Source organism: Odocoileus virginianus, chromosome 9 (genome assembly GCF_023699985.2).
Source record: "Odocoileus virginianus isolate 20LAN1187 ecotype Illinois chromosome 9, Ovbor_1.2, whole genome shotgun sequence".
Taxonomy (NCBI): Eukaryota; Metazoa; Chordata; class Mammalia; order Artiodactyla; family Cervidae; genus Odocoileus; species Odocoileus virginianus.
Window position 1 is genome coordinate 49,486,249 of NC_069682.1, and position 14,311 is coordinate 49,500,559.

The following is a 14,311-nucleotide window of genomic DNA, read 5'->3' on the forward strand; positions in this document are numbered from 1 at the left end:
GGGCTACAGGAGGCTGAGGAGATGCATGTGGCTGGAAGCCTCCCTCGGAGGGGAGGGAGCTTGGGTGGGCTTTAGGTGATGAGGGGAATTGGATAGCTGGTCAAAAGAAGGAATGGATGATGTATATGAGGAATCAGAGCAAGGCAGACTCTGCTAGACTATGGGAGAGCAAGTCCAGGCAAGCGTGTATGTGTTGTGTGTGCAGACACCTGGGGCTGAAAGCCCAGGCTGCAGTTGGACCTGCAGCAGTGTGAGATGCTAGCTGTGAATCCCAGTGATAAGGGCAGTGGTGATGACCAGAAGCCCCAAGGACACTGTAGGGTATTTGTAGAGATGGTGCCCGCTACCCTGTGGTTACAAGGACGGCAGAGGTGAGAGGCCTGTGGGGGAGGACAGGAAACATCCTAAGGCTGAGGCTGCTCGGACCACCCCACCTCCTTGTAAAGCTTGAGGGATAGGGTGGAACTCTGATGTTGCTGACCTTGAGCTGTTCACCTCCTTCCTGCTTATGCCTGGATACCCCATGCCTGGACATTGCTGCCCAGTGACTATGACTTGGAACTCTCTGGTGTACCCTGGGAAGGGTCCATGATGCAAGCCCATTTGCTTCTTTTGGAAGCTGAAAAGAAGCAAAACAAAAACAAAAACAAATGCCTTGGGGAACTTGAGGCCCTAAAGGATAATTAGTGATAAATGTCCCCAGTGACCAGCCCCCCTCCCTGAACCCTGTGGAAGAAGGGCACTGGGTTTCCAGCTTTTCATACCTTCTAGTCTGCCCACTTTCCCTGGACAAAGGGACCCATACATTCCTGCCCCTGATTCCAGAGTCACCAGGAAGTTCTGTCTTACTGGCTGTGGTTTGAGGTTGATTGTTTTTTCTCTTGCTCTGTGTTTGGCACATAGATGCATACAGGGCTACAGGGCTTTTTTTTTTTTTGTTTTTGAACTGATGGTTTAATTAGAAGCAGCCCAGGAAAGAGAAGGCACAAAAAAAGAGGAATGCCCAATTCCTGGGGTGAGGGGTGATTGTTGTCTGTTATTGTTTATAAGATAGCTATTGCTGCATAACAGACCAGCCTGAAATATAGTGGCTTAAAACAATATCACTTTATTTGCTGATGTTCTGTGGTTCCAGAAACTTGAGTTTCTCTTCATGGTGGTCACAGTCTAAGAGGGTGAGGATAGAAGGCACAAGGTTTTTTGAGGCCTAGTCTCTGAAGCCACAACATTGCTTTCATTGCATTCTATTAATCAAAGCAAGTCATAAGGCAAGCCCAGATTCAAGGGGTGAGGAAAGACTCCATCTCTTGATGGGAGGACTGTCAAAGTCACATTGCAAAGGGCCATGTGTGTAAGGATAGGAGGAATTATTGTGTCCATCTTGGCAAAAAAGTTATCATACATGATGTGTTGAATCAGGCCTCCAAAAACAAAAAACAAAACAAAACACCAAAAAATGTTCCTCTATATTTTCCTTTCTTTGTTTCAACTTTCCTGGGAGATAGGCAGGGGAGGAGGCAACTATATCACAGGCTCTGCAGCATGAGAAAAGGAAATTGAGCCCCAGAAGAGGAAATAGGCCCAGGCACAGTGGGAACTTGCCTCAGAGTATCTGGTCCCTTGGCTATGGATGGGGTGGTAAAATGAGCCACCAGCCTTGTCCCAGTTTGGGCCCAGGAGTTTCCCTTACCCCAAACAGTCTCTTAAGTTTTCACCACCTGTGCCATAGGATGAGAAAGCTTAGTTTTTTCCAGAAGTCTGTTTTAGATTGCCTTGGGGAGGAGTCTTCAAAACTAGAATGTTTTCCCTCTTTCTTCTGCCCTAGACTGAGTTAGGAGTTGGCTGTTTTCCATCTGGGTGAGTGGCTTAAATTCCTGAACCACTGGATTTTGAGGAATTGGAATAAGGCCAAATGGGGACCTTGGGTCTGGAAGGCTGGGCCTCCTCACTGGGTATTTCAGGTACCTGTACCACGTGGTACCCTCTGGTACCATAGAATTTCTCCTGAGAGGGAGGCACCACTGAGGAGGGAGGGCCTATTGTCTGATGTTATCACAGAAGGAGAATCTTCTAATTATTCCAGTGAGGCGACTTGGTGTTGTTAGAGTCACTGAGGGTGGAAGTTACCTTATTTATAAAGTGGAATCCATTTTGTGCTGCATGTGGTTTCTTACTGGGTGCTTTTCACTGAAGACTTTGGTTCGTTGCCAGAGGGGGACCTAATCCCCTTCCTTGGCCTGTTGTTGGGGATGGAAGGATCCCCTTGGAGAAGGAAGATGAGGCAGTGTTCTGGCCCTGTTTGAAGAGTCCTTGCCGTGCTAAGAGCCTGTTCTTGCCATCAGGACACGCTACCTTTGAGCTGGGAGCCACGTGGATCCATGGCTCCCACGGGAATCCTATCTATCATCTAGCAGAAGCCAATGGCCTCCTGGAAGAGACAACTGATGGAGAACGCAGTGTGGGCCGCATCAGCCTCTACTCCAAGAATGGCGTGGCCTGCTACCTCACCAACCGTGGCTGCAGGATCCCCAAGGATGTGGTTGAGGAATTCAGTGATTTATACAACGAGGTGAGGTATTAGGGGAATAGTTGAGCACAAGGGTGTGGGGGACAGGGAGCACACCAGCACTGTGTGTGTGTGTGTGTGTGTGTGTGTGTGTGTGTGTGATGGCCGTGGGGGGCTAGGCAACTTACTAGGGTTTTCTGTGACCCTGGTCATGTCTGTACATTCTCTGGGCCCTAGTTTGAGGGTAGAATGAAGACAATGAGAGGAGAAGTACTAGGGAAGAGATTATTGATACTTATGATTAAATATTTCCCCAGAAAGCCCTTAAATATCTATTAGATTTGTTACCAGGTAAATGTGTATGATTATTGTTGTTAATGTTCTTAGACACTCTTGTAAATGATAACTTTAAAAAAACCCTTATTTTCTAATTGTTCCTGGTATATAGAATTATAACTGATTTTTTAAAATTGAAGTATAGTTGATTTATAATATTATATTAATTTCAGGTGTACAGCATAGTGATTCAACATTTTTATACATTATACTCCACTTAAAGTTATTACAAGATAATGGTTATACTTCCCTGTACTGTACAATATATATTTGTTGCTTATTTATTTTTATACATAGTAGTTTTTATCTCTTAATCCCATACCCCTGTTTTACCCTTCATTCCTTCCTTCTCTCCACTGGTAACCACTAGTTTGTCTTCTATATCTGAGTCTATTTCTGTTTCATTATGTTTGTTTATTTTTTAGATTTCACATATAAGTGATGACATAGAGTATTTGTCTTTCTCTGTCACACTTATTTCGGTAAATATAATACCCTCTAGGTCCATGCATGTTGTTGAAAATTTCAGATTTCCATTCTTTTTTTATGACTGAGTAAAATTCCAATGTGTGTGTGTATATATACATATATATAACAATATAGTTTATATCTATCTAACATGTATATAAAACGTGTGTGTATACTACATATGTAACTATGTTTTATATCTATATCTATCTAACATCTTCTTTATACATTCATCTGTTGATGGGCACTTAGATTGCTCCCATAGGTTGGCTATTATAAATAATGTTGCAGTGAACTTTGGGGTACAAGTATTTCTTCAAATTAGATTTTCTTTTTCTTTGGATATATACACAGGGGTGGAATTCCTCAGTCATGTGATAGTTAAATTTTTAATATTTTGAGGAGCCTCCATATTTTCCATAGTGGCTGCATCAATTTACATTACTGGCAACAGGGTAAAGGGTTCTGTTTTCTCCATATGTTCACCAATGTTTGTTACTTGTATTCTTTTTGATGATAGCTCTTCTGATAGGTGTGATATCTCATTGTCATTTTTAATTTCTCTGATGATTAACTATGTTGAGCATCTTTTCATATGCCTATTGGCCATCTGTACTTCTTCTTTGGAAAAATGTGTATTCAGGTCTTCTCCCCATTTTTTAATCAAGTTGATTTTTTTAAAAATTGAGTTGTATGAGCAGTTTATATATTTTGGATATTACCCCTTATTGGTCATATTATCTGCAAATATATTTTTCCATTCAGTAGGTTGTCTTTTTGTTTTGTCGGTGACTCCCTTTGCTGTGCAAAAACTTTTAGATTGAATTAAATTTGTTTTTGATTTTGTTTCTTCTGCCTTAGGAGAAAAAAGGTGCTTCAATTTATGTCAAAGAGTGTTCTGCCTATGTTCTTGTCTAGGAGTTTCATTATTTCCATTGTTACATTTAGGTCTTTAGTCCATTTTGAGTTTACTTTTGTATATGGTGTGAGAAAATGTTCTAATTTCAGTCTTTCACATATGGCTGTCCAGTTTCCCCAGCACCACTTGTTGAAGAAGCTGTCTTTTCCACATATATATTCTGCCTCCTTTATCATAGACTAATTGTGTGTGGGTTTATTTCTGGGCTCTCTAGTTTGTTCCATTGATCTGTGTGTCTGTTTTTGTGTCAGTACCATGCTGTTTTGATTACTGTAGCTTTGTAGTATAGTCTGAAGTTAAGGAATGTGCCCTTGTCTTATTCCAGCTTTAAAAAAAGTTAATATTTTTAGTAACTTTGCTGTGAACTGCAAAAAACAAGCAAGGTAACTTGTAGGTCTTGCCTTCTGATAGCTTCCATTTATAGTGTAATGACCCTTCACTTTAGGTAAGTAAACTGGTCAACACTTACCTGTTATACATTTTTTATATTTCGTGGGCATAGGAAAGGAGAAATGACCCTTGCTTTGGGTTGTCCCTGCCCAATGGAAGGCAGGAACACTCACTGTCTTATGTGTGTGCACTCATACAGTATGTTGTGTACAATCCTATAGTGTTGTGTGTTCTCACTCAATATTTAGCAAGTAAGAATTAGTATTCTTGAAAGTAGACCTTCTTGGTGTACTGAGAATCAGTCCTGTCCTGATTCCTATGTTACTGTGAGTGCTTCAAGCATGGATGCCTCTTGAGAATGACATTCAGGGTTCATAACTTACTGGTTCTTTTAAACGTTCTTGAAGGTAGATCATCATCAACTTCTGCTTGTGGGTCTGATTTTTGAAAGCCAAGAGTGTGAGTCATGGGAAGTAGGACAGATAAAGGTAGATTATCATTGGAGAAGGAAATGGCCACCCTCTCCAGTGTTCTTGCCTGGAGAATTCCATGGACAGAGGAACCTGGTGGGCTACAGTCCATGGAGTTGCAAAGAGTCAGACATGACTGAGCGACTAACATTACATTATTATTATTATCATTCTAAGTGGTGCTGCTTTGAGTCAGAAGGAAATGGTGTTAACCATCAGGTCAAGAGAGAGATTTCCTTATATAGCTCTTAGACAGTGCTGGAGGCCATTCTGAAGAGGTGTGCTCTAAGCATGTGAAGCCTTGCCTGAGGGTGGCTTAATAAATAAGTAGCCTCCCTCCCAAGGCGATGACTTTGAAGGGCTACTCATTTGAATGTGTTATATTTGTTAACAAATAGATGAATTTGTTCGGTAGTTATCATATAGAGCTTAATTTCTGGAGCAAGATTACCTTGACTCAGGTACCAGTTTTACCATTCATGTAGAATGGTATATACTTGTATATTCATGAGCTAGTTATTGAGCCTCTCTGAGCTTTACTTTCCTCATCTGTAAAACAGACACAGTTATACCTACTTCATAGTGTCTTGAAGGGTAAATGAGATCCCAGTGAAAAGTGCTTAATGAGAAATGGGGTGAATATTGTTAGCTCTTACAGACCCATCCCATTTCCCTTGGGTCACATTAGGAAGATGTCATTTAACCTAGGACAGGAGACTACTCACATGACAAATTCATGTTCAATTATGGCAGTCCTAGTCAGTGGCTGACACAAAGAATCATGTAAATCTGTTAGTCCTCAGCTGGGCATTTTGGCCTTTAGTTGACACAAGCTGACTGGCTGGCTACTCTGTTTCTTATCGCCAAGGGGAAGAATCTAAGGGGGAGGAGGCAAGTTGAAAGCCTGACTCCTTGGCAACAGTACTAGGTGAGGAATTTGCTGAGGACTTCAGTTAAAGCCAAACACCCAGCATTTTGTGACTGTTGGGAGAAGAAAAAGGAATAATTTAACTTGCTTTCTTTATACTCAGAGAAATGTTTAATTTATGTTTCTATCTTATGTGGAGGCTTTTCCCTTGGGGGATTGGTGGGGGTTGGGCCATACCACCTTTCTTCCTCAGCAGTCCTAGAGCTGGGTTGCAGGGTAGACACATTCCTGTCAATGTATGGGCCCCTTTTGCTCTTTCCCCTGCAAAACATCAGCCAGGACACAGCTCCATACTGCCTTCCTGGGAGAGGGTGAAGCAGATACACTTGGACAGGAATGTCAGGGGAGAGTCTGTGCATTTGGTTCTTGAAAAAGGGTTATCTGTGTAGACGTGGGTTCTTTAGTGGGCAGTACGCTTGGCTATGTAGAGCGCTTGAAAGGGCAGCTCCTTTCCCACACACTGTACAGGCAGCAGACATTTCACTTTGTTCTAAGCAGGGGTTCAGTAAGAGAGCTTCTGGGGCCCATCCCACCTCCTGTGTCTGGAGGCAAGGAAGCCGACTGCGCAGGTTCAGTTTGCCATCCCCAAGCCTCCATTTTGTTGGTGCAGCCTCAGTACAAAGCTGAGCACCACATTAATTCACCACGAGGCTCAGCATATCCGGGAACACTTTGGAGATGGTGAGTATTGTTAGAACCCGTAGGTCTGAGATGGTGGTGGGATGAGTGAATGTGTTTTCAGTCTCCTGGGATCTCTTTGCAGGTCTATAACTTGACCCAGGAGTTCTTCCGGCATGGTAAACCAGTTAATGCTGAGAGTCAGAACAGCGTGGGGGTGTTCACCCGAGAGGAGGTGCGCAACCGCATCAGGGATGACCCTGATGATCCAGAGGCCACCAAGCGCCTGAAACTCGCCATGATCCAACAGTACCTGAAGGTATCTTTGCCATCTCGGAGCTCTGTTGAGTACAAATGCCAGAATGAGAAAGACTGACCCTGGGGAAGTTGGGTCCGAGAAGGGCAGCACTGCCCTAAAGTCCTGCTTCTATCCCTGCCCAGCCTTGGCGGTCACCTGGCTCCCCTCTGGCTCTTCCCACAGGTGGAAAGCTGTGAGAGTAGCTCGCACAGCATGGATGAGGTGTCCCTGAGCGCCTTTGGGGAATGGACTGAGATTCCTGGTGCCCACCACGTCATCCCCTCGGGCTTCATGCGGGTTGTGGAGCTGCTGGCTGAGGGCATCCCAGCCCACGTCATCCAGCTGGGGAAACCCGTCCGTTGTGTTCACTGGGACCAGGCCTCATCCCGCCCTCGGGGCCCTGAGATTGAGCCCCGGGATGAGGGTGACCATAATCATGATGCCGGGGAGGGCAGTCAGGGTGGAGAGGAGCCCCGGGAGGAGAGGCAGGATGAGGATGAGCATTGGCCAGTGGTGGTGGAGTGCGAGGACTGCGAGGTGATCCCGGCAGACCATGTGATCGTGACCGTGTCGCTGGGCGTGCTCAAGAGGCAGCATGCCAGCTTCTTTCGGCCAGGCCTGCCCGCCGAGAAGGTGGCTGCCATCCACCGACTGGGCATCGGCACCACTGACAAGATCTTTCTAGAATTCGAGGAGCCCTTCTGGGGCCCCGAGTGCAACAGCCTACGGTTTGTGTGGGAGGACGAGGCGGAGAGCTGCACGCTCACCTACCCGCCCGAGCTTTGGTACCGCAAGATCTGTGGCTTTGATGTCCTCTACCCGCCTGAGCGCTACGGCCATGTGCTGAGTGGCTGGATCTGTGGGGAGGAGGCCCTTGTCATGGAGAAGTGTGATGACGAGGCAGTGGCCGAGATCTGCACAGAGATGCTGCGGCAGTTCACAGGTGCGTCCCGGTCCTTGTCCCGCCACCGGCTCAACAGGCCTCGCTCTGTCTGTCCTCCTCCTCTAGACCCTCTGAGTCTCCTGAACCAGTACTAGCATCCTCATCCCCAGGTTGTGAAACTGAGGTGGTGCACCCCTTGGGAGAGATGCTGTAGGTCACTGTATCTTGGCTTTGGCCTCCTAAATTGCAAGCTTTCTCCATTTGGAATTTGAGACACTCAAGATCACAGGCTCTGTGTTTCTTCTCTGTTTCTAAGGCTGATGGTGAAAAACTCAGATATCACCCCCAAAACCTCCGATTGCCCTACTCATGTTGTCTTGCTAAGAGATGGACTTGTGGTTGTTTTGTCTGATTTTTAGTTGAACATCTTTCCTGCACTATCCCAGAAGAGCCCCACAAGAACCCCTGAAGTTGGAAGGGGGAGCATGATTATCTGGGATGTTTTTCAGATAGTAAAATTAAGGCCCATGGAGAGGAGGTGTTTTTCTGGGGGATTACAAGGAGACTTTGAGGGGTATACAGCTTGAACCCCAGCCTCCCTCCCTCCCTTCTTCATGCCTGGCCTTCCTGGAGCCCCCGAGGTACAATGGGAGTTGTCTGCTCAGGAGTGTCTTCTTTGTACAACCATTTCTCATCCTCCCTCCCCCTGGCTCTTCTCACTCCCCAACAGGGAACCCCAATATCCCAAAGCCTCGGCGAATCCTGCGCTCGGCCTGGGGCAGCAACCCCTACTTTCGGGGATCCTATTCATACACACAGGTGGGCTCAAGTGGGGCAGATGTGGAGAAACTGGCCAAGCCCCTGCCGTACACAGAGAGCTCCAAGACAGCGGTGAGTGTGGGTGTGCTGGGTAGGCGACGGCTGCAGGGTGAGGGGTCTGTGAGGGTGGGTGTTTGGTATGTGTGTTCGGTCCAGGGGAGGAGTGCCAAGGTAAGATAGGTGGAGTAGCTCCTGTAATGATGGAGAAAATGAGAAAAAGGACACTTAACATCTGGAAGAACAGACAGAGTCAAACTAGGATATCTTAAATGCTTTCTTGAGACTATAAAAACCGAGCCTTTTAATTCTGTGCTGTCCTATATGGTAGCCATTAGCCACATTTAATTTAATTAAAATCTAAAGTAATAAATATGACATTTTGTTTCTCAGTTGCATTAGCCAGATTTCAAGTTTGAGAGCCACCTGTCACTCATGGTTGCCACGTTAGAGTGTGTCTATGGAGCATTTCTGTCATTGTGGAAAGTTCTGTTGGGCAGCACTGACCCAGTATGTTTTGCTTATTTCTCCCAATTTATTTTAGAAAATAAAACAAAATACTGACTTCCCCCAAATTATAGTAACTATATTGTAAAACATATAGAAAAATAATAAATTGAAATTATTTATATATATTTCTGTTCCTATAAAGTAGATTTTGAGTTCCCCCCACCAAGCATACCCGTACAATAAATGTTAAAACCCCAACAGAATTATATTTAAAATAATTCTCTGGTGTAATTGATGAAGAAGATGGCAGTTAAACAATGTGTTGTGCCTGTCCTGGCTGTGCTTAGGAAAGGCTGCTGCTATAGCCGTCCTCCTTCTCTTGTCCCCTGCATCAGTTAGGACTAGCGCACATAACAAAAAGCAAAACAAACTGCAGTTTAAACAAGACAGAAGTTTAACTTAGGTCACACAAGAGGAAATCTGGAGGTAGATGTTGGGGCCCAGTATCAGTAGCACCTGGCCCCATCTTCCAGGCCACCTTGGGATCCAAGAGGGCTGTGGAGGCTGCTGCTCTTGTTCTCATGTCTGTGACAGGCTGATGAGTGAAAGAAGGGAACCCTTGGAGGAGTCTGTGTCCCTAAGCAATAGTGCACTTGAAGTTGATTGGCTAGAACTTAGTCACATGACTCTACCAGCTGCTAGAGAGACTGGGATACATCTTTTTTTTTTCCTGGATGGCAGTGGTGGTGGTGGTTTGGTCGCTAAGTCATGTCCAACTCTTGCGACCCCATGGACTGTAGTCTGCTAGGCTCTTCTGTCCATGGACCCAGTTAAAGGTCAGGATTTTTGCTACTGAGGAGAGAGAGAAAGGATGTGGAGTAGGCGGCTTGCCCTCTGCCACAATATGTGCCCCCCTTTCAGCTTAACCACCTCTGCAGACTCTTTATTGGTGGGTTAAAACCTCACTACTCAAGGTGGGTGGTCCATGGACCGGCAGACTGGCACCATGTGGGAGCATTTAGACATGCAGACTCACAGCCCACCCCAGACCTGATGAATGAAAACCTCATTCTACAAGGTCCCCAACACATTCAGTTTGAGGTACATTGGAATAAAATCCAAACTCAAGCTTGGAATGCAAGCATTTGTTCTATGCTTGGACCCCACCTAAACAGCCTGCTTTCTTGATGTTAAGCTTGGCTCTGCCAAAATTCTCACCATCTCCTAGACAAGGCCTAGGAGATGCATTTCTGCCCCCATTTTTCCTTCTTCCTGAAACATCCTTTGCCTGTTTATTTATCCAGCATCTTCTGAGAAGAAGCCCAAAGGTCCTGTCCTCTGGGAAGCTTTGTGTGATCTCCCTGACAGAGGGCCTCTTTTCTGGGCTCTCAGCACCTCGCCCACACACCCATCACATCACGTATGATGCCATTTAGTAATTGGGTTTCGTGTCTGGCTTCCCCACCAGCAAGGAAGCTCCTCAAAGCAGCTGCCTGGTCACCTTTTATCTTCCAAGTGCCCAGAACAGTCCCTGGAACCTAATAGGGGCTCCATAAAGGTTTGTTAAATTACTGCCTAACTTTATTGAGTTCTTATATTCCTTCAGGTTCTGAGTCCTTTAGATACATTATTTCACTTAATCTTTACAATCACCCTCAGAAGTAGATGGTATAAACTCATTTTGAAGATGAAGAAATCAAAGCTTAGGGAGGTTAAATCATTCCCCAAGTTCACTAGTAAGAGGCAGTGTGAATTTCTGAAATTGTAGAACCAGGACTCACAAAAACCTCAGAGCAAAAAGGACTGAGGCCCGGATGTTTGGGGAAGAAGCAGGGGAAGATGGGCAGGTGGGATGGGCAACTCCTCATCCTATGGAAGTAGCAATACCTGCATCTCAGATGCCCACTTATTCCTTTCTAACTTGTAGTATGGATGGGGGTTCTGGGGCAGACAGGTAGCCTTTCTTGCTCCTCCATTTTCACTTCCCTGTCCCCCTGCCCAGCCTATGCAGGTGCTGTTCTCAGGTGAGGCCACCCATCGCAAGTACTATTCCACCACCCATGGTGCTCTGCTCTCTGGCCAGCGTGAGGCTGCCCGTCTCATTGAGATGTACCGAGACCTCTTCCAGCAGGGGACCTGAGTGCCTCATTGCTGCCGAGCGTGTTCCTTAAAGAACCACTAACTCGTGACTGCCAGCCCTGCTCCTTGCTGCTGTGTACTCCTCATTTCTGAATCCTCTCTAGAATGGATTTGTGTCTTTTGTAGAGCTGACATCTAACTGGCTTCAGACCTGGCCCTGTAGCTTCTTCTTTTCTCCTTCCTGGGTGGTGACCAGGGTGGGGTCCGTTGATTTACCTCTGTGCTCTGATCTCTGACCTCCCTATGCTTCCCCTCATCTCTAACCTTGTTATTGTAAGTGCCTTCAATACTTTGCATTTTGGGATAATAAAAGAGGCTTGCCCTTCCTGTGCTCCTCAGCTTCTCTCTTCCATTTTTCTTAGCCTCATGTGTGTGTGTGTGTATGTGTGTACATGTGTGTGTATGTATGTCTTTGTGTGTTTGTCATATCTTCTTTGAGGGGGTCATGGGGCCATCTATGGTCTGGATATACCCCCAGAAAGGAAGATGTCTGCCTTTAGTGGAAGGGGCATCCTCTTACCCCAATCTGTTTGTGATTGTTTCCCTTCCTGCCAGTGAGACCCCTTAGGAGTAAGAGTCCCTCATTATCCAGCCCCAACTCCTTCAAGATAGGCCTGGGTTGGACTGGCCTTTTGTTGGACTTCTCAGAGCCTGATTGGGTAACATAGCCACATGGAGTGAAGGTGAGTTTTATGGGAGGGGACACCTGTTGTGGGTCCATGCCAAGCTCAGATGTGTTAATTATTAATCAATGTCATCTGGCCAGAAGGCCCTGGTTCTGCCCTTGGGATGCTCCAGTTGACTTCTGGGAAGTTTTTTCCCAGAAAAACTTCTGGGAAGTACAGAAGTACAGCCACTTTGGCGGGTGAGAACATACAAACACATATATACCCCTTATATATCCACACACACATACATCACTCCTACACAGATACACTACCCCACACCCTTACACCTATACACAAGTACAACTATACACACATGCATAAAACCTTAAAGAACATTTAGTCATTTTCTTACTCCAGATTTCTAGTGACAGAGTTTGAATTCTACAGAGTTGAGGGGTTGGGTGGTGGAGGATGTGATGAAAAGCTGGGTACACCCCCTGGTTTAACTCTGGGTGAATTTAGGTTGGGTTAGCTCTTCAGAAGCTTAGGGCACTGCCTTGCATATGACTCTATATCCTTTCCTCCCTCATCTTAGGCTGTGATGATGTCCAACATATGGATATGCCTCTACACACCCCTACATGCACACCCACCTACATGCACATGTCAAAGAGGCATTCTTGTTTTGTGAAGGTTGACCTACCCGACACCCCTCATGGAGTTTATGTTAGGGATTCATATTCACCTCATGGGTAACTTGAAAAATTGTAAGTATATGTATTAAAATATTTTTTGAATAGAGGATCAATGTAGTTCATGTTCAAAAGTCATAAAAGGATACACTGAACAACTCCTCCCACAGCTGTCCCCAGTACCACTGCTGCTCCCAATGGCAGTATTATTATATTATATATATTAGTATGTTGGGTATCCATTTCTAAGTATGTTATTATAAATATATACCCTTCTCTCTTTTTATGTGAAAGTGACAAAGTAACCATCCTGTTCTGCGTTTTGCTTGTTTTAGTTAACATAATGTGTCTTGGAGATCTTACCATAATGGTACTTAAATGGACAATGTAAATTTGGATCTTACTTTGGTCAAAGAGTGTCTGTCTCCTTCCTGGCCAGAGTTGTGTTGCAGGAAGCACCTCCTATTAACTTCACCTTTGGAGGCACTGATCCAGTCTTGACCCCTCCCCATGTCCTGGATTTTCCCCACTAATTGTGCTGGGATGGACAGAAGTGGCCCATCACATAAGTATGAAGGATGAAAATAATATGTAGAATTTCCAGATCACAAGTGTAGGAATTTAAAGAACTCTATGAGGGTGAAGTTTATTTGGTGATTGCAAGTTGGGGAGCTTCAGGTGTGGGCAAGTCAGGAGGGTAGTCTGACTTGCCCACACCTAAGGGCTAGACATAAAGTCTCTTAATTTAACATGGATGCCACCTCAGACTAGGGAGGGTTATTCACCCCAGTGAGGGAACAAAACCTCCAGAGGGTTATGTAATGCAAGTAAAGCACCTAAGTTCACTCAGATAGGTGGTGTGAGACTTAATCCAAGGTCTGTGGTGCTACGTGCATGCTAAGTCGTTTCAATCGTGTCTGACTCTTTGCAACCCTATGGACTGTAGCCCGCCAGGCTCCTCTGTCCATGAAATTCTCTAGGCAAGAATACTGGAATGGGTTGCCATTTCCTTCTCCAGAAGATCTTCCCGACTTAGGGATTGAACCCACGTCTCATGTCTTCTGCATTGGCAGGCAGGTTCTTTACCACTAGCGCCACCTGGGAAGCCCAGATGCTACACTGTTTGGTGCTACAGTGAAGGGTTATTCTAGTTATTGTGTGATAAAAAGAGGCTGGTGCCATGAAAAAATAAAAAATCTTTGGCCATTATGGACAGGGTGGAATGGGTGCAACCACACTAGGAGACTGTGTGGCTGACTCTACTAAAAAAACTGGCCTTGTGCCTGGCAGCATTTCTACTCCTGGCTATACACCCAAGAGAAATCAGTGGATATGCCCACCTGAAATATGTACCAAAGACTAGATATATGCAGGATGAGTTCCTTGCTGTGACTAGGTTTCTTAAATAGTTGTGGCATTGATTGATACTCAAATGACTCTATTAGGGGTGTCTAGTATGGCATGCTCAGGCCAACACCTTGTGCCAAAACCGCTACACAATTCTTGTCACTTGTGGGAGGTCACTTGAGAGGCAAGTTCTTTGCTGGCACTGGATTCTGCGTAGAACTGGTTGCATGGTTTCTTGTGCTGTGGGCATCAGTGAATCCACGACCAACGTGTTTGGTTTGTGGCTTTGTGGAAGCCTCTGAAATGTCCCTTCAGGTTCCCTGGGATACTCGGCAAGTACTGTCTCTTTCTACTTTTGCTGCTCTGGAACAGGTATTCCTCTTCAAGGGAGCCACTTGGAATGTCTATCCTACCTACACACAAAGGTAGGAGTGAAGTGCCTC

The 14,311-nt window shown here is 45.4% G+C and overlaps 1 protein-coding gene across 5 annotated transcripts in view; it reads left to right on the forward strand.

The window, feature by feature from the left end:
- SMOX (spermine oxidase) overlaps positions 1–11,559 on the forward strand; it is a 35,067-nt gene extending 23,508 nt beyond the window's left edge. For 2 of the 5 annotated variants that reach the window (XM_020877061.2, XM_070472379.1), the window contains exons 3-8: positions 2,343–2,569; positions 6,781–6,954; positions 7,117–7,876; positions 8,547–8,707; positions 10,551–10,640; positions 11,085–11,559. In XM_020877061.2, coding sequence (XP_020732720.2) covers positions 2,343–2,569; positions 6,781–6,954; positions 7,117–7,876; positions 8,547–8,707; positions 10,551–10,640; positions 11,085–11,222 — 1,550 coding nt within the window. In that variant the 3' untranslated portion in view covers positions 11,223–11,559. The other 3 variants (XM_020877063.2, XM_070472380.1, XM_020877062.2) reach the window with 3 other exon arrangements.
- The last annotated feature ends 2,752 nt before the right edge of the window (positions 11,560–14,311 follow it).